The 20,178-nt window shown below is 38.7% G+C and overlaps 2 protein-coding genes across 3 annotated transcripts in view; both read right to left on the reverse strand.

Moving 5' to 3' along the window:
* Positions 1 to 2,534, reverse strand: part of LOC145490035 (uncharacterized) — a 4,820-nt gene extending 2,286 nt beyond the window's left edge. The window contains exons 1-3 of one of the 2 annotated variants that reach the window (XM_081469127.1): positions 2,104 to 2,534; positions 1,274 to 1,340; positions 1 to 295 (exon numbers count right to left, since the gene is read on the reverse strand). The exon at positions 1 to 295 is cut by the window's left edge and continues 31 nt beyond it. In XM_081469127.1, the coding sequence (XP_081325253.1) occupies positions 1 to 295; positions 1,274 to 1,328 (350 nt within the window). In that variant the 5' untranslated portion in view covers positions 1,329 to 1,340; positions 2,104 to 2,534. Of the gene's footprint in view, positions 296 to 1,273 lie in introns of both variants that reach the window. The other variant, XM_081469126.1, reaches the window with a different exon arrangement.
* A 2,145-nt stretch (positions 2,535 to 4,679) lies between these two features.
* LOC145489931 (sorting nexin-29-like) lies at positions 4,680 to 20,109 on the reverse strand. Its single transcript, XM_081469017.1, has 25 exons — positions 19,959 to 20,109; positions 19,770 to 19,837; positions 18,774 to 18,826; positions 17,059 to 17,133; positions 16,519 to 16,565; positions 16,205 to 16,294; positions 15,593 to 15,677; positions 15,304 to 15,374; positions 14,816 to 14,877; positions 14,387 to 14,492; positions 12,665 to 13,976; positions 12,021 to 12,182; positions 11,433 to 11,478; positions 11,298 to 11,334; positions 10,726 to 10,789; positions 10,112 to 10,240; positions 9,241 to 9,338; positions 8,777 to 8,852; positions 8,653 to 8,689; positions 8,373 to 8,489; positions 7,911 to 8,063; positions 7,564 to 7,638; positions 7,106 to 7,171; positions 6,503 to 6,642; positions 4,680 to 5,766 (listed from the first exon to the last, which is right to left on the reverse strand). Exons 1-25 carry the CDS (start codon positions 19,993 to 19,995, stop codon positions 5,688 to 5,690), a joined length of 3,285 nt encoding a protein of 1,094 aa, XP_081325143.1. The 5' UTR covers positions 19,996 to 20,109; the 3' UTR covers positions 4,680 to 5,687.
* Positions 20,110 to 20,178: the final 69 nt, after the last annotated feature.

Below are 20,178 nucleotides of genomic sequence, written 5' to 3' on the forward strand. Positions count from 1 at the left end.
TCTGATGCTAAAATCTTCCATTTTTTCTTGTTGTTAGAGTATTCCCCGGAATAAAACAGTGCATGAGGATCTTTTCCCTCCACTCTATGAACTGTTTGTGGGCATCCCAAGTCCGCAATTACAAACTCTTTCTCGTAATCATAATCTTCTCTCGTAGCTGGGCACCAGGGCTCCTTGGACGCTGACGAAACGAACATTCCGCTCGCGAAACGCACGTTAGGCGCTTTGACGGAGTCGTTGTAAGAAGAGCTGGCGGTGAAACTTTTTTCAGGTAGAATTCGAACCAGGGGCGTCTCTGAACGAGGAAAAAAAGGTATATTAGCGTCTGCAGATGTGCTCAACTAGGTTCGTGAAGAGTTACCCACCTCATTCAATTTGAGCATCACTGGGTTCCGACAAGAATGACTTTAAATAAAACTCTGCGTTTGCATGTGACCGTCCTTTGGCCTCAATGGACCTTTTTGACGATGTCATGCATTATCAACATTTTTTCGTATTTTTCATAGAAAAAAACCTCACATCCATAAATCAAGGATCATCTTCATAGATCATACGGAATTTAGTAAATATGCGAAGTTTCATAAGAACCAGAAGATAGGTCTGTTGCAAACTCATGAAAATATGGGACCTCAAACTTTCCAAATTAAGTTTGCAACGGAATCGCATATTTACTAAATTCGGCATGATTAATCCACTAGTGAGTCGTACTTCTTGTTTAGATGAATAAATCAAAAAGGTATATCAAACATCGTGAAAAATATCCATTGGTCATATTTACACTATAATGAGCAAAGGGTACAGAAAATTGACACGCGTGAAGTCGGAAAGAATTTTACAGCCGTTTTCTGTCTCTCTCTCGATGTTCAATGGTGCTTAGTAATCATATCACCATGGAATCCCAAAAAATTTCAATGGCGTTGTCAATGTCTGTTTTCATTTCATCAGTAAAGTTAAAAGTGTCAGTTTAAATGTAAAGTGCGGATTGTTACAGAATATCTCGTGTGCTAACTCGGCCAAAGTACAATGGGTTAATTCTAATTCGACTTGAAACTTAGAAACAACAAGATGTTGACAAGAGAAAGAATTACTGGGGTACTGTCATGAATATAACTACGAAAATTTAGAATCCAAAAGATAGATATTGATAAAGGAAAACCAAGAGAAGATCAAGGTATCAGCTTCGCTTGGGAAAACCTAACAATAATGGTTTAGGTTTGAATCGTATTGACAGTGTCCCTTGACCATTCCATTTGAGAGAGTCACGACAACTTACCTTTAGCCAAGGACAATGGGACAGCTATAAACAGCAAAATAGCCTTTGAAAACATGATTGTAAAGATCTATGGAGAGACACAGAATTAGTTCAGCGTTTGAACATAATTTGCGCTGATGTCAACTTCAAACGTATTCAAAAGACTCTCAGTACACTTCAGATCGTACCATAACGCACATCAGTTTACGTACATGTACATCATGCGGTGAAGGACAATCGGACAATAAAACTATATTGCGGAACTAAGTTCATGTTTGTCGATCAGATATATTTCCACATAATAAGTGCAATTAGAAATAAGGCTGATGCATGTCATTTCGATATCCTGACGACGAAAACTGATAAATTCTGCTTTCCAGGTCTGTTACATGAAATGAAGTATTTGCAGAAAGCTGTCTCCCTCAAAACGCCCCTTAAATACGATCCAATTCAGTAAACTGAAACATTTACTATATCTAATCCAAGAAATAAGTAAGGTAAAGTCTGCTTCAGGATAGCCGGAGCTTATTCCGTGGAACATTAAGCGATTAGGAGTGCTACTCCCCCCTGGATGGGATGTCAGTTCATTGCAGGGTTACCCCCAAATTTAATTCGCTGGCACCCATTTATACCCCTGAATAAAGAGAGGCACCGTGAGAGTGGAGTGTCTTGCCCGAGAACAGAACATAGTGCATTTCCCCGGCTAGGGCTCGAACAGGGACCGCTCGATCAAGAGGCTAGCTCGCTAACCACGAAACCACTATTGCCGAACATAACTCAAGGAATAATAAAGGTATAAAAGTCTGAAATAGCTGAACTAGAGAATACTCTAATGCCAATCACAGACTTACTTGCGAGTTACTCTGGTGCACTTCAAGTTCTGTTACAAGCTACTAAGATAGTGGTGTTTCGTTCTGCATATGTATACTTCACTGACGCACAGAGGTAGTGAATGATCGTTAAGGCAACGGGTATATCTAAGCCAATAATGCAACTCATGTGTGGGGGCATAACACATTAGGAATAATAAATACATTGACGGATTTGACTGTAGGCTGTGATAATGGAAATACCGTTGACGTAACTGATGTGACGACTTAAAATGCGAAGGGATTTCAAACACTCACTAGCAAAAATAATGAATCAATTACCTAAGAGGATTAATGAAGGCCAGTCACGGAAAAATAGAACAAAATTATTTTATTAAATCCGAAAGAGAGATTGAATGCTAAAAAACAATGGTTAGGAGTAACAAATATGGTTATGAATGGTTTAGGCCTCTGCATCTTGAAGCACCAGAAAACAACCCTAGTTGACGATCTTTAATTCATCTTTGTCATGTTCGTCCAACGTGAAAACCCAAGTGAAACGTACAAATGTAGAACACTTTGATTCAAAATCCCTGAGCTAAGGAACGTTGAAGAAAATTAGCCATGCATTGAGTATAATATTGTCAACTGATTCGTTTGTTAATATGCACTATTGAAAAGACGTGATTAAAATTTCATCGGTAATATTTAATCTATTACTATTTATTGGACCCGTAAGTTTCACTGGAAAATATACCACTCTCGTAAAATTCGTACGAAATACGGCATGGTGGTTTGAAGATTTGAATTTTATTTTCCAGCTCGTTAAAAATAATAGTTTGCTGACTCTCTGCGCTCCTTCGTAAAATATTGTTTTTACCACTCAAAAATAATAGTCATATCTTCGTGCTGTCGTGTAATATTATTTATATTGTTTACTTTTGCAAATGCTTGTATAAATATTCGATAATGAGAAATAGCTCGTAAACACTGCAAACAACCATGTGCTTTGTTCTGTATTCTAGAAAATGTACAATTGTACATTTTAAATTCGGATCGTTTCTGCATTCAATGATTCCATTTGACCCCACGAACTCTCTAAATTTCCCGCAAGTATTTTGTCAAATTGAAGCGAAGGAGCCAAGTTGCTTTTCTAAACTAGCGTGCACAATCAAAATTTACGGCCACTACTACAAAACTGAATTTTTGGAACCCGAAGGAGAGGTTTAATAATAGTCGAAATTATTTTTCCCTCTCACGAAGACCTGAATGAATAATCTAACACAACCATGCAGACAAACTGTCGCCGACTTTCGTAATTTCTCAGAAAATCGATTCCGCCCTTTAAGGTGATGTTTCACGAACCAATTTTTGACGCCGACTTTTAACGCAAACATTGTCGCATTAAAAATCGATATCGTGTGACATGAAGCCAAGGCAACTTTGAACGCAACATTTCGTTGGGGCAACATGTTGCAGGTTTTTGAAAGCAATTCAAAAACTTGTAACATTATTACCTGAATTTACAATGCTGCGTCCAAAATCGTCTCGCGTAACATACCGTTGCCTACTGTTGTCGCAACCAAGTTGCGTTAATAGTTGTCTCGCGTAAGATCACATTTACCAAAACTCCACACCTCTGGCTTTGCGTCAGTCGCGGGCAGTTTTTACTCTTTTTCTTTTAGCAAGTACACCACATTGTTTTCATATTTTCAATAAACGGGGGATGGAAATATGGCGAAGCAGCCCTCGTCAGCAATTGAGTGGGAAGTTGAGCTGCCCCGAGGGAACTTTTTTTTAATAATAGATTCGACTTAAACGCACGTCGTTATCCAGTGCTTTCTTAAGAGAATCTTCCGACGTCCATATTTACATTATTTAGCTCTTTCGTAACGATTTGATCTTTCTTCATACTTTTTTCAATAGCTTTCGTCTCGATTCGCTTTGCCCGCTTGGATTACAATAAACCTCAGCGTTTACGTGAAGCAACGTTGCTCAAAATTGAACATTTGGTCTGATTAAGATTTAAGATTTGGCCTGCCAAATATTGAAAATGCCAAACTCTGAAAACTCTGAAAACTCTGGATTCAAATAATGCAAATTCCAGCTTAGGCATTCAGGTTTTTCTGATCCCAAAACATGTTTTTTCATAGCCCCAAATCAGTTTTTTTCTCTTTAAGCTGTCTCTAAGACCAGGTAAAGAGCTTGCTTTTCTAACTCTGGCGAGTACTCTGGGGTCAGTGTTAACTCCTCGGCTCAGGTCATGGCGCGGGCAAGGCATTTTCACATTTCTTTGTCTTCAGTGAGGCCTGGGTTACACTAGCGACATGACAACATAATGACATAACGACACAATCACTCACAACGGTTATGTGAACATTGACATAAAGACATAAGGAAAAGTTCAGTTTTATTTCCCTAAGCCGTTATGTACATGCTGTTATGTCGTTATTTTTAGGTCGTTATGTCGCTAGTGTGAATCAGGCCTAAGCGTTGAATGTTGTCCTTCAGTAGTAGTGTTCTTTCGAGTGAGGCCTTAAACTACTGTTTTTAGTAATAGTTTGTCTTCAGCTTGTGTTTGGAGGTATTTAGCCAGAATAAGATGCAATAAGACAAAAAACACAAATATAAAATCAATTTATTGTACCATTGCCGGGTGTGGCTTTGATAATTACATTATCGCGAGCTTTCTTAAACTCTTAGTCAGGTTTTTCTTCTCGGTTAATAAGTTAATGGGACAATTCAGTCATAGTTGCGCTTCAAAAATTCTTTATGCAAATATTCCAAACAGTGAGGTGGATTCCTTATCATCATGACAAAACAAGCAAAACATAGTGACAACATTTGCTAACTAAGCAAAACTAGACCCCATGCAGTGATGAAAAAACATAGGATTGAAAGAGCTTTCAAATCGTTCCACTATCTTGAAAGTTACGAATGTAAACAACAGTATTAAAGATATTGTAACCTGTGCTGCTAGTTTGAAACTAAAATCGAAATAACTCAGAAACAGCCAGTAAACTGATACAGGAGACAAAGTGAAAAGAAGTCGTCTGAACAAAACGGCCAATTTGGATATATTATTATAATGGATCCGAGACTTGAGGACATAAAACAAAAGAAATGACAATGAGGTTGACGGATGAATAATTAATTATTTTGTTCCCCAAAGTTTCGGAGCCAAGTTAGATTTGTATAGTGATCAATAAAAATTTCTCCCTTTGCACAACATACATCCCCAAAGATAAAGTTTTCTCGATTTTGGATCAATCGCAGTTTTGAAGACTTTTTGACTTCTAGACTTTTTGAACCAATTTGTGTTCCATTTTTTACAACAACCCATTCCAAAATGTATATTCACTTAATAAAAAATGTGTTTGTTGATATATAAAATTTGACTGTATAAAAGTGTAGGAGGGTACTTCTGTCTATTTGAAAGTCTTTGAATTCTCATCACAGCCTTCCATAGACGAAAGATGAAAGTCACTTTATCCGTGGCTAACACAATTTCTGTTTGATGATTTATTCCTTATCTCCCATGACCTGCATGCTTGACTTATATTGAACTTGTTGTGAGAAATTAGAAGCAGATCGTCGTTGGAACTCAGTGGAAAGTGAGATCGCGTTTACAGTCCAGTATAGTTCACTGAACGTTTTCTTCTGGAAGTTGTCTCTTTCTTGACCTTTTCTGGCGGAAACGGTTCCCTGTGAAGCGAGAGAAAAATATACTAACACGTTAATTGGATAAAGGAGAAAGGTGTGCTTGAACAGAATATATGATATTCTCGGTATAGGACTGGAACTAGTTTGTAACTGAGGCTACAGCGGGGAATCTCTTTTTAATGATATTAGCCTCCATTGCAAGCTAGTTCCAGTCCAAAACCGAGAATCCGAATATGGCCTATTGATCAAAATGAGGCTAAAGATGAAGCTGTGTTGCAAAGATTGAATTATAAATAAGTATCCTAAAAAACACGTGACTGTTCTCTGTTATTCAGAGCACCATCATTACTTAACACAACCACTTGTAACACAAAACTGCTAGTCATATATGACATATCGAGCGCACAAAACTGACTTTTTTAAGGAGCTACGTCACGGTTTGTGCGTCTTGAAAAGTTTAGCCTGAATTTTTCAGGTGTAATCCGCGTCAATCTTCTTCATCCTTAGCCATCCTTGTTCCTCTATGGTTTATAGTTATCTCTTTGGTGTTTTTCTATCTTAGTAAACTACTATTTTCAGGTTCCCTTCAATTTAAAGGTAATTTTGTACCAGGCCAAAATAACTCAAAATGCCGTGACTGGGCCCCCTTGAGCTAGTTATTACAAACTTTTGACAGAGTGAAGAAAAGAAAGAGATTGATTCACAACAATGTCGTTGATTAATTAGTTTCTAGGATTTGCCTCATTACGTGAATAAAGTAAAACAATTTGTCACTCACGCAAAGAAAGGTAGAATCTGTAGTAGAGTGGTTTTTGTAGTTTCGCTGCGCAGTCCTTGATCACTTGTTACATATAAATTCACTACTCTTCTCAAGTAATCCTGCAGTAATCTTCTACGATCCTCCACAAAACGAGAATCCTACGAAGGAAACACGCCAGGAATAATTAACAATTAGACCCGTAGCCCGCAAGGGCTACGGGTCAATAGCCCATGAGGCTTCGGCTATTGACCCCTGGCCCTTGAGGGCGAAGGGTCTAATTGTTTTAGTATCACCCAACTAGAAGGACAGAAAAGGTAATAATAAAGTTAACAAATGCAAGTTGAAGAAATATTTATTTGGGAATAAAACGAAAGAAAGCGTCACGCTCGATTGCGCCAATTTCGCTACTCGAGGACCATTACTAATAGTCCCCTAGTAGCGTAGCCAATCAAAATGCAGGATTTGCATTAGTCCACTAGTTGGCTGATACTAATGTGTATTAGTTGTCATTGTCCTCGCATGTGCTGTATTCGGTAGTGCTCGGTTCGTGCTCGGTTCGTGTTCGGTTCGTACTCGGCTCGAATTTGCGAGAGAAAATAAAATAAAACAGACTGTACCTACCTTATTGCCAAGTGTTTTCTTGGGTGGGAACTTAAAGCTATCTGCTACAGCGAATTTTCGTCGTAACTACAAAAAAAATGGAGAAAAGAATAATTTAGTACCACAAAGAACAATTAACTTGAAACTGAAAAACTTGCACTGAATTTTGTTGTAATGATCTACAGAAGATGGCCGCTTAGTCCTGCGATCAAAAGACTATCGCATGCAACTCTCATATTTCCCTTAAACTTTCACGTTTTACCTTAATTCAACTTCGCTTTCGGAAAAACTGTTGGCCTCTGAGAGTAGATAAATGAGGTCCGTAGACAAATATCAGCACACAGTTTTACGCTTAAAGAGAGATTACATTGTTGTTCATTCAAAACAGTTTTATTGTCTAGAGACTTAACGGCTCGTTTGGCTCTCTCCCCCGCGTAACGACACCGTTATCAATAAAAAATGCAAAGAATTCTTCTTACGGTTTTGTGCATCTCAAAGAACTGTGAATATCTGCGATATACGTTCCACTCGTCATCCTTAATTCTCACGTACACCTGTCAGATAAAAAGAAGTAAATTGAGAAAACTAAGGTCTAAGCAAAATGGCAAACATTTTACACCGAACGACTGCTCGTGAAAGAAGCAGTAAACTTGTTTCTCAAGAGTCTAATCGATTCTCGAGGCAAAGCTCAGGAAAACGTTTTTACTGATTTCGGAGGTACCATTGAGTAAATAGAAATGACTTCGATATCATATTGCTACTATGTTGTAATTTTAAGTTTCAAACTTCAAAGTTTGATTTTCATGGGTGTCGCCGTCCTCCTCACCTGATAAACGTGATGTACATTTGACGAACGGCCACGTAGAAACACAGACGGTATCCATACATTTACTAGGGGTCTGGTGCCGACTGACATCACCGTAGGGTCAAAGTCCGATAGGCTGGTCGCATCGTCGGGACTTTCTAAGTCTTCAGGAAGCTAGCAAAAAAAAGGAAATTAAATTACACAGCCGGAATGGAATTATGTCCAAATTTACTTAATAAGCATTTTTGTCCCGTTACGGCTTTATAAGTGGACGGTTCTGTTTCGTTACGGAGGTCCATGTAATTGGGTTGCACGACTAGTTAATTTCTGCCCATGTGTTAAGTATTCTGGAATAGGCTTCATTTTCACCGCTAGTCTGGTCGTTCTTCGTAAAGAGCGGCTGAAACTCGAGGTAAGAGTTTAGAAAGAAAAGTGATTTCTTTGCAATGAACTGGGACCTAGTTAAGTTTGTACACTCCTTACCGGTCCCCTGAGGTTGATAAGTTCCTCTCGTAGTCTTCTTACTTGATACTGGTAATAATTGACTTGTTTATGAAGTCGTTCATTGAATTCTAAGAGTTCTCCGTGTAAATCAGCCACCTGAAAAGAAGAACTGTGTTTAATATTACAACACTAACTCATACATTCGTGCTTGTAGTTTAATACAGAACAGGAGAACACCATTTCCATTACTCTGGATGCTCAACTGAAAAGAGTTAATTATCAGTTCCATAGGTCTGTGTCCATAGGTTCGTGTTCTTACCTGAATTAACTTTCTTTTATACTCTTCGGCTTCTTCGCTGCGAAGCAAAAATGAAGAAAAGGTTACTTTGAAAGACAACGTTCGTTTTTACAAGACTGTGTTGAGTACCAGGTTAGAAACAAACCTATGCCGAGCTTGTTCTGTGTTTCTTTCTGGTGGTAGAGGTGGGAGAACATCATCCTGTCTGATTCCGGACAAAACTGGAATGAGATGGACAACGCCAACGGTTTTAACAGTTACAAGAAGTTTACAACGTACAGAAAAATAAAAGGTAATACGTTAAAGCCGCTTGTTTGTAAAATTTCGAAGCAACCCTTCATTTTAATAGATGACAAGTTAACTGTCAAGAGCAAGAAAAATTATCGCCAACCGCGCAAGTGTGAGATTGTTGCACGCGTGTCGACGCGCGACACAAGCGCATGACAAGTCTCAACGGACAGTTGACAGAAAAATTACACTCATTTAATTTCGAGCTCCTTTTGAAAAGCTTCTAACTGCCATGTCACCTGGCTAAAAGTGGAATTTCACAGTACTACACACTGTTTTTTCTTAGTGTAAAAAAGTTAGAATCTCTTGAGACTTCCTTACCTTCCGTTGTTTCAGATGACTTGCCGTGTAAATCACTTCTTAGCGCTTGCACGGCGCCCACGTATTTCTTCAACTGATGTTTCAGCAGTTCGTTCTCTCTACAAATCAGTAAATGAGTCCAGTTGTAGACATACAAATTATCTACATACTTCTTACGTGGGACTAGGCGGAGGAATTTGTGGTAACTACGGTATGTCATGAACATTTTTCTCAGTCCTATTAGTTATTTTTTCGGGCTTTAAAGAACTTGTGAACACTCGAAGCGTCAACTTCACAAACGCGCCATTTTTGCGGTTAACAAACGTTAAGTTGATAAATAGCAAAGGCAGCGTCCACACTTCGCTGGAGAAATTTGAAAACGCAGCTTTATTTCTACGGTTAGACCTACCGTCCACACTAATCCGTCACGAAAACAGAGCTCTTCGAAAACGCTCTTCAAACCGGAGGAATTTGAAAACGCCAGCTTTGCGTTTTCGTGTGGATTGAAAACATTAGCTTTTCGAAAACGATGGCGTCACGATAATCACGTGATTTCCCCGTCCGAGTTTTCCACCCAAATCCAAAATGACCGCTGATTGTTGCGTTGCGAAATTTCTCCGGCGTAGTGTGGACGGAAAGCATTTGATGCGTTGTCAGTGAAACCTCCGTTTTCAAATTCTCCGGTGTAACGTGGACGGAAAACATTTGAAGCGTTTAACAGTGAAACCTCCATTTTCAAATTCCTCCGGCGTAGTGTGGACTTCACCTATATGTTTCGCTTACCTGCCGACACAGCCCAACAATCCCTTTTGAACTAATACCACCGTACAGTAATGCATTTTAAACCTTAACACGTCAAACATCAACTCGATTTCAATGAGTAAAAGCTTACCTTGACAAGGACCCTATCTTGGCTGTGTTGAAGTTCTCTTGTTGTTTCAGTTCCTCTCGAAGTTCCTCAGTCTCTGTACTAAGTTGCTGTGCTTTGTGGCGTTCTAGATCTAACTCACTCTGAAGATTTCTAAAAATGTAAGATTTTAACAGTTAAAAATTGTTTTTCCGAGTCCAAGATTGTCTGCGGACATTTCAGTGGAAAACTAATTTTTCCGCTTAAGTTTTCGAGCTTTGTCGAGTTTAGCTACTCCGTGAAATCTTTTATGTAATCGCCTTGCATCTTTCTGTGATTTATGACCGACTCTATAACTATTCTCGATATTTTCACTTACTTTTGTGAACTTACTGGTTTCTCACACGTGTCTCACATTTGCATAATTTTGGACCTACATTTTCATTGTTACAGAGGTTCGCTCTATCAGGAAAAGCTGATATTCGAAGATGTTTGATCGAAAGAACTTTTAAGCTACTTTTTTCCAAACCTCTTACAAAAACCCTTTTATTACAATGTACTAGAACTGACAGCAACACAGCCGGGTTGCAAGAGAAGTTACCCACAATATCATTTTTGAGGCAATATACAAGACACGGTATCCTGATAAACAAACGTACCTGTTCTTTTCTTCGATCTCATCTTTCCTCAGCATCATGGAGACTATAGCTTGTTTTAGTTCACCTGTCCAAAGCAAAGTTTTGAAGCTCAACTAAACGGATACGCTAAAAATTCTCCTCAGTGTGTCAATATCACTTAAAAATTTCAATTTCTTCAAAAAAAGAATTAAATCAGTAAGCTAGAATTGGCTGGAAAACCTCTTTGCCTTTGTCTTGTAGTTTTCGCTATTTTGAAAAGTTGGAAAAGGTTCTTTGAGATTTGGAAGCCCAACAATAAGGATCTGATTTTGAAGAAGAGTACTCGAAAAAAGATAGCCGTCCGTCAAAAATTCACGATGACGAACTACACCGAAATGAAAACGGGCCACAGTCTGCACGGACAGAATTGAAAACGCGAGGCCCGTCTTCATAAGTTTGGCTTGGGTTAATCCTCATCGGGAATTTGTTCCAGCAATAAGGGAACATTAATTTATCAACATTTACAATGGTATTTTTCCATCAATATATTAACAGTTTTCTGCAGCTGTCCTGTGACAGTACAGACATTCATTCTTGGCTGGCGGGATATTTACCTGTGCTCATTCCGTCATGTCTGCTGGAGTAGTCTCGCTGAAAAAAATTAAAATAACACTTTAGCAGATGATTAATTAATAGTTGAAATGTTTATTCACAACAATTTACGTCATCATGAAAAGAAAATAACTTGCCTGGGCAGGTTGATCTCCTGTAGTTCTCTCAATAGCGACAAATCCCCTATAAAAATCACAAACCTCTTATTCAATAGGAACAGAAAACTTGTAACCGATGCTTATGGAAAGCGCGGGTAAACATGTAACCGATGACAAGCGCGACAAAACATGTATAACCAGTGTCAAGCGCGGAAAAACATGTAACCGACGACAAGCGCGACAAAACATGCAACCAGTGTCAAGCGCGGAAAAACATGTAACCGACAGAAATCGCGGGAAAACATGTAACCGATGGAAAGCGCGGGAGAACATGTAACCGATGGAAAGCGCGAGAAAACATGTAACCAGAGGCAAGCGCGAAGAAACATGTACCCGATGACAAGCGCGGGAAAACATGTAACCAGGGCGGAAAAAGGTATATAAGCGCCCTGATGTAAATGATGGCATGCACGGGTAAACATGTCACAAGTGGTGAGCGCGGAGAAACATGTAAGTGATGTGTAGCCGGCAGCTCGGGAAAAGGGCGGAAAAATCGCCAGAGAAAGATTACGAATTCTCTTAAATAGTATTACAAGCACTGTATGAAGATAAATAAATAAAATTTACCTGGCCATGTTGTCCATTCCTCTCTGCGCATCAGAACAAGCGGCCAGTGCAGCTGCAGCCGCAGAAGCATCTGATGTCATGGCTGACGTTGATCTGTTGTTTAATAAATCGTCCTTCTTTTCAGTGAATTCTTCAGCATCTTCAACATAAGACCAGCTAGCACTGTTGGTGGAAACAAACACAGTTTGAAGCAATTATTGCACAGACAAGATGCTATAAGAATGATTACAAAACCCAGAGATCTTATTGGCTGTCACTTACACGCGAAAATTCGTCCAATCAAAGACCCTGAACGGTATGTCATCAGTGTGGAATTTTTCAGGTTGAATGTAAGTAAAAGAGATGAAAGATAACAGGATTAACTCGCTATATATGCCTCATTTCCAAAGTACTAATTTCGCGTTTTGCTTGTGTTTACTGCCCAGGAAAACATCCACGCAACGCGCGTGTTACATTACCGGGAGGACTGGACATACCATGTCTAAAAATAACCTAAGAGTAATTATTGACTCTCTTGCACTTCATTGGGCCCGTAATAGCCAGGAATGGATTGAGCTAGTGAAAAGAGAGTACTTTTCTCTAAGGCCAGCAAATGCCACGTAAATCTCACTCGAAAACCGACATCACATTCACTTGTCACTGACCTTGATACTGATGCAGAATCTGGGTCATTTTCTGCCGACACATCAGGCGGATAAAGAAAAGTGGACTGGGTTCCAGTTTTTGCGGTCTCGCCACCCTCAGCTAAAGGAACAAGGGGTTCTCCACTGTCCAACAAGACAACAGGCTCAACTGTACAATCAATTGTACCTAACTGTGATTCAGCACTTGTGTCTGCTTCATAATCATACAAACCACTGACACTCCTGTCTCCATCAAGTTCTTCCCCATTTTCTGTTCTTTCCTCATGGAATGTTTTCCCCGAAGGACTTTGTCTCAACTCGTAAGACTCCTGTGTACTACAGGAGTCCTCTTCGACGCTCACTTTGCTTATGTGAAGATTGTCCAGGTGCACGGCAGCCGAACCTTGTGATTCATTTGCAACTTCAGTATCAGAAGTTGTCTTCTCCATAACAGCAGGAAATTGCGATTGCGCCACTGAAAAGTTTGAATCACTGGAACTTCCTTCTTCTGCTAAGCTATATACACGAAACAAATCTAGGTTCTGTTCTCGTCGAGGTAAATTTTCTTTTCTTTCACAGGAAAGCGTTTTTGTACTCGAGAACCTTCCACCGAAACCTTCACCTTCGGAAACGTTCCGTCTTTGCAATATGTCACTTTCATTTGCTGTAAAGTCACCCTGAATCTGACGCACAGATTCTGTACTAGTTGTGTCGAGCTCAGAGACATTCGGTGTAGTTGAGGACATTTCTTTGTCATTATCACTTTTCGTTGCGTTTTGAAACTGCAGTAAGTTTCTCTCGTGGCTGTCTTCTTTCGCTTGGTTAAGGAATAATCCTGCTGCATCGAAGACAAAATTGTCCCCGTCTTTTCCCTTAGTGGTCTCTCGCACCCTGACCCCCTCTCCCATAGTGCCATACCTTGGTCCCGAAGTCACGTTTTCGAGGAAATCTTCTAAATCAAAACTGTTGGTTTTAGTTGCCTTTGGAGTGTCGTCCGCAGTGTTTTCTACGGCAACCGAGTTGTCAGGTAAAGAAATAGATTTCGTTACTTCAGTAAATAAAATTTCTTGCCCATTCACACGTGATTTTTTCTCTGAGGTTCCTTCAGCGACTACAGTTATGTTACCGGGATAGGAAGAACGGCTATACCCTACAGTTGATGTCTTTGAGTCAGAATTTGTCTTAAAAGTCTCTTCCACTGTCGAGTCATCGAGAGGAAAATCTTTCACGTGTTCCGTAGTACCTTGAAGACTGTCATCTTCTTCGATCGACACTATGGCTGCATTTCGTTTTTTCTTCTTTTTCTTTCTCTTTTTGTCTTGTTTGGATTCATCTGGTAAAAATAACAAGCAAGAGGATTGCTAAAGATTAAGAGCACAAGTGACATTATTATACCTAAGACACTATGCGCACCGACAGGCGTAACAGGGACTTCGGAGAGAAAAGGGGGGAGGAGAGGGAGAGAAGCCGTTGCGCTTTTCACCTCCTCCACCCCTCCACCTTTTACACCTGCTAAGGAGGCTAGTCATGATTGGACAATTATACTAGCCCCATTACGAAATAAGGCCGGTTTCTCACGCATTTGACTTCAAGCATGAAGTGTTTTCCTTTCTCCAGAGAGAGAGATTTATCTAAGCATTTTATCAACCTCACTTTCCAGGCTAGTACTGTTGAAACACGTGAAGAGAAATTAGATAATTATCTCTCTTGACGGTCTGAATAATGTAACAGGAGATTACTAACCAGTTAGTCCAGCAGAATATACAGGAGCGGGTTCTACAAATTGCTTTTGTGGAAAAGATGGCAAAATGTTGGTAAACACGTCTTTGTTGATCGTCAGTGCTGGCGCCTGCAGAAACAAAACGTGCAGTGAGCAGACATAGCCTTAGTTTTCACATCAACTTAATGAGTAATAATTATTGTCATGTACATTAACATTCTTGTAGCCTTGGCCTTGCCTCATGCAGTGGCCGTATGGTTAGCATGCCTGACTGAGCATGGAGTTGTCCACTGGTTCAAACATACAATGGATGAAAAACTCCTGCAATAAGGTCTGGTGCCTATAGGTCTAGTAACCAGCATTTTAATGAATTGATCTACAGTTTCAATATTTAGTTGCTCAACGTATAAATTATTTTAAATCTCAATTGAAGTACATGGTCATATACTTGCCTGCCGCACTATGTTCAGTTCATCACTATCAACAGTAAGGGCAAACAAAATAGGACTGAGACCTGCGACACAATAACACGTGGCATAAACATTATTTTATTTTATCAAGCTGGGTAATCTCCATACAGGTACATTTTTATGCAAGGTTAAGGTGTAAGTATCTTGTACGAATGACAACCAAGAAAGAATTACATATAACAAACGAATGCAGCGGTTGGTTCTTTGGCCCATAAATATCTGCAATCAAATATATTTAAATAAAAGAACTTAGTAATTTGTGTAACATCATGAACCTCCCTGTTATGTCATATTTTTATTCATTTACCACAGCAGGGCATACTGTTCACTGATTCTTGATAGAATCACTAGAGAACTCTTAACATCTGCTGGTGACCACTAGAGTCCTCTTTTGTCATTTCAGAAATCTTTACCACATATTGTACAGTCTGTAGAAACAGGCAAAAATTCTCTCTTCTGAGGATTCTCACCTGCAGCAATCATGGGAAGCATACTGGCACGCTCTTCATCCATTAAGAAAGCTTCCTTTTCATAGAAATGACTGCAATAAAAACATGCAATAAAAATTAATATATTCTTTAGAACCACGGCAAGTGTTTACACAGCTTTCTCGTTTTCCAGGTTATTGTGTTGTAATCACATCATCTAGAGCAACATGGAAAACTGTATTCATTAATAATAGTTTCTTGAGTTTTGAGATCTTAAAGTCAGTACATTTTTAAAAGACGTCTTAGTCATGAAGATGTACAAGTTGCTTGCCTTAAAAGTGTTTTATTTCCAACCATGTGATGGAAATATCGTTCTAATGAGTGTTCATTCAATGTGGACCTCAGCCAGGCACGACCTTGAAAAGAGAGAACACTTAAAATTAAGTTATACCAAATTACTGGTAAATAATGATATGTCATTGGGAAATTCCAATCATACAAAAATCCTCTGTTTTACATCTGGTCTGAACTGACCTTGCCACGGCAGCCATGTCGTGTCCCAAAACAATGAAACGGTGGCCATGTTGGTGTTCTAAACTAATCGTGTGGGAGTCGAACTATTTTCTGATGTAAACACTTTCGTTAGCTTTAAAACATTTGCATGGTTGCTGGCCATGTTAGTGGAAATACTCTTGACTATAGGGAGATAAGTTTTGGCAAACATAATAAAATTGATATCGAGAGGTCACAGATCTTCCTTTGGTTAATTTGTCCATGTGACACATTAAATCGCAAACTAATTTCATAAAATTCATTTAATTTTGCAATATCACATCACATTAACTACAGTCAACACATCTCTCACCTGCAATCAAGAAAGAGAGAGTCTGTGCAATGATGAACAAGAGCCACCTTTCGTAAACAATGTATTTTTATTACTGACCTCTTCCAGCATCTGTTGTTGCTTTCTCAAGGGCGAGAAATCTGTCCACTTCCAGCTTTTCCAAGTGACCTTTCACGAAGTTCCAAAACACTAAATAATTAACGAGATTCACATGCAATTTAGGTTGTATTCAGTTGACACCAAATTATTTTTCCAATACAAACTGGTTGTTATTGTTGTTGTTTTGCAACCTAGTTGGTCACTTGAATTACACATTGGTACATTTTTAATTGAAATTGCATGAGTTGATAGAATAATCTGTTCCAGTTTCAGAGTTTGTGGGTTTCATAAAGTAGTATACAACAGTTGCCTACCTGAATCTGATTCTAACTTTACAATCCCTGCTGCTTGACCAACTTGCCTGGATAAATGATTGAAGGCAAATGAACATTAAGGCCTAAGTTTTTATCATTTTGCTGTAAATATTCAGATTTTATAAGTACCGTATGTCAATTAGTATTGTTATTTTACTAGTGTCCCCAGTTAGTCTACGTAGGCTAAACAAATTTAAATAAAGGTTTTACTTAGTTTACTTAGTACTTACTTAAGGCCTAAATGTAGTTTAAATTTATGCAACAAAAGAATACAGTAAGTCATAAATTATTATATTGAAAAGACAGTGGCCATCAACCCTTAATAAATGCCCCCCTTGGAAATCAAAGGTATAGACAAAAGCTTTGCCAAGATTTGTTCCAGTTTTATAAGCCCCTTATTGCATAGTTTTTTTTTTCATAGCACTACAGGTATAAGCAGACCAGAGACTTGCAGATACACTCACAGATGTACAAAACTTTACAAGACCCTTTCTGATCTATTTACCATGTGCACTGATAACCATAGGAAAATACTATTACCTAAATGCACTAACTCTGGACTTTTTAAAGCCATGTTGAAAGACTGCCTCAAGCTGGGTTAACAGACAAACAACCCTGCGAAAAAATCAATTAAAGTATTTTACGGTCAACTCCAGTTAAATCTAAACTATATTTTTAAGCTATCCAAGGTACAGGGAATGTTTCTTCAAGTCTCAAATAACAACAAGTTGATCACGAGAAGTAAGAAAGGAGACAATTTCCTGATCAAAATCAATCAAAATTTCTGCTACAAAAAAGTGAAATAATTAATAACCTATATACTCGTCAGGAGTTCTTACATAAAGTAGTTTGCCTCTTTCACATAGTGAAAACACAATCGATCCGCTATAAGTACTTATCGATCAACATGCTGAGACCAGTGAAATCTCTTCAAAACCATCTGAATGGCCACTCCACAGATGTTTCCATCTATTCCAGAATTGGCTCGGGTCTTCCTATAGGACTCCCCGTGTGAATTTTTATTTTAGCTTGCCATTTATGTATGCAAATTAGGAAACGCTACGGTTTCCTAGCACGCCAATCTTTTCAATGTTTTCTATAGTTTCAAGTTAATATTGTTGTGGAATCTATACTCTACCTAGCTTCACCGTCATTGCTACAGTCAGGAAGCATTTGTAAGTCTTTATATTCTGTCCTGTATTTTTCTTATCCCTCGGCTCTTCTTCACATGTATTTTTATTTATTTTTCTAGTCGAACCTCGCTTGATCTTTCAATACTCAATGGGCTCCTCGAGTCTCTTCAACAGAGCATGAGTTCGAAATCTCTAGGCGTAGTGTCAACAAGAACTGTAAGCTACACTTCCCTTACCAACAGAAGATTGCCATCACAAATGAAGCAAATAAATAAAGAAATGAAATTATATAAGATTTTAACCATCAGAATATACTAGCACAAGCTCAGTGTACTTTCATTTTGGTATTCACAGGGAAGAAACCAAATTCAGCAGATATTTCAGATGATATTTCAGATGTTTCTTCAAAAACAATAATTCATTGCAGGTTTAAAATCATAGGAATATGCTCTCCTCCCAACGCTTTGGCAGGTTTGGCACTTGGGTGGAAGCCACCTTTCTGAGCAATTGTAAACAGCGTCATGTAACAGTCACGGTAAGTCTACCACCTGTATGTTGCTTTTAAGTGCCAGCGGTTTTCCAGTTATAACTAAATTTCAACCTACAACCCGCACCCTGCACCCTGCAAAAAAGACCTGCCACGAGATTTCTATCACGTGATAGTTGACGAGGGTGCAGCCTGAGTCAACTGTCACGTATAGAAATTGAGAGTGAATAATCTAATTGTTTTAGTATAAATCTACTAGTCGTTCAAAACTTAATCTAAATCCTCTTCACAGACACTTCGAAAACGCCAAGAAGCGGCCATCATTCTGTTAACAAGGGTACTCTGCTACGCTACTTACCATCTATCACAGAATAGATAGTGAGTAGCGTAGCCAGTCAGAGAATGGCATTCTTGATAGAACGCTAGTAGATTTACACTTGTCTAAAACTTGATAGTAACACAGAACTAGCACGAGCTGTTGGTGTAATGATGGTGTAAGCAAGGAGAATTTACATGCATACGATCAAAGTAAACAAGTTGTTTCCCTTTTTTCATTGCAGAATTTTTTAAAATAGAAAACATTCTATAATTTGATAGAAACAAGACAATTAAATGCCATTTTATTTTATCAATACCTGCTATCTCCATCAGTTGCAAGCTCTGTTTTACCACCAAATCTGACTTGACACTAGGAACAAAAACAAATCAAGAAAAAATTTCACAATGAGACCTTAGCTTGTCACTTAAAAGTTGTTTGAAGACACTTGCAAGAAATGAAGAGAAAAAAAGGAGAGAATAAATCAAGCAATAACTCTGAGATGTTTGTTTTCTCCTCCAAAATTCTCATATGGTTCAAGAGGAAACTGCAATAAATGCATGATTTATCAGCTATATTATCTGTACCCACCCTTAAGGTCATTCCCCAGTATTGCATTGCGCATCCCTACTACGCATAATTTCACGTGTGATTAGCGCACGCACATTAAAAAATGGTGGCTTTTTCTTTACAGCTGGACCTCGCCATAGAGGTAAATTGTCATTTTCTCGCAAACTAGTGTGGTGACCTATCATTTTTTTCTGTTGTTTTGAATTGAGTAATAAATTTCTCAGTGTAAAATATATATGGGCCAATTCTCAGAGTAGAACAAAAAGCAATTGTCAGAAACGTGAATTTAGCAAGCAATCGTGACTACAATCATGGTGCTATTATAAGGATTTATATGGGTATAAACAAACATGGGGACCCCTCATTTTTATTTCAAAATTTAAGTTCCTATAATATAAACAATCAATAGGCAAAGTTTCACCAAAATCTCAGTGCAGGTTCTATTTCAGTGGAATGACCTTAAGCACCCTCATGAACACCCACTTACACCAACCGGCCCCACTTTTTCATACTACCCACCTCTTCACCCCTTTCCATTCAACCACCCTTTACAAAAAACAGAAGCATTGTGCTCTTTAACTACCCAGATGTCTAAATAAAAGCCAATTACAAAGATCAAAGTACGTTAGAGTTTGACATGTGTACTTCAAACTATACTGAACAATAAGCCAATATAAGCTTATTGTGGCCAAGATTGTTAATTTCTTTGCCAACAATTAAATTAAAGAAAATCTCTGGTTTTTACCTGTTTTACGGCATCTAGTAATCTGTCAAGGAGGTTCTGTCGTTCGCCTTCTATATTATGCTGCTGACCTTATTGTTAAAAAACAATGTCACGATTAGATTTTGAGTTCCGATATGATGTCAGCGTGATTTGATCGAGTTCCGGGATACATGAACAAGAGAACGAATATTTGCCAAAAAATAAGCTTACCACTCATGATCTGTTTCTGAGTAGACGTCAAAAACATTATAGTTACCACACTGAAGGTTTAACAACGACAGCTAGACAGAAACTTGTGCTACAACGCATTTCAACGATCGATCTGCTTTCATTTCTTCAAATCTTCGGAGGCCATGTTGTTTTGTTACTCAATCCCTTGTCCACGCATTTGATTGAGGGGAGTTGGGAACGACTCCCTTCCGCTCCTCCA

The sequence above is a fragment of the Orbicella franksi genome, chromosome 6, assembly GCF_964199315.1.
Source record: "Orbicella franksi chromosome 6, jaOrbFran1.1, whole genome shotgun sequence".
Lineage (NCBI taxonomy): Eukaryota > Metazoa > Cnidaria > Anthozoa > Scleractinia > Merulinidae > Orbicella > Orbicella franksi.

Coding starts and splice junctions, on each gene's coding strand:
- LOC145489931 (XM_081469017.1), bottom strand. CDS start 19,995: ATGTTTTTGACGTCTACTCAGAAACAGATCATGAGTG. Junction 7,639..7,910: donor ATGTACATCACGTTTATCAG/GTGAGGAGGACG, acceptor TTTATCTGACAG/GTGTACGTGAGAATTAAGGA. Junction 5,767..6,502: donor CAGATTCTACCTTTCTTTGC/GTGAGTGACAAA, acceptor CTCGCTTCACAG/GGAACCGTTTCCGCCAGAAA.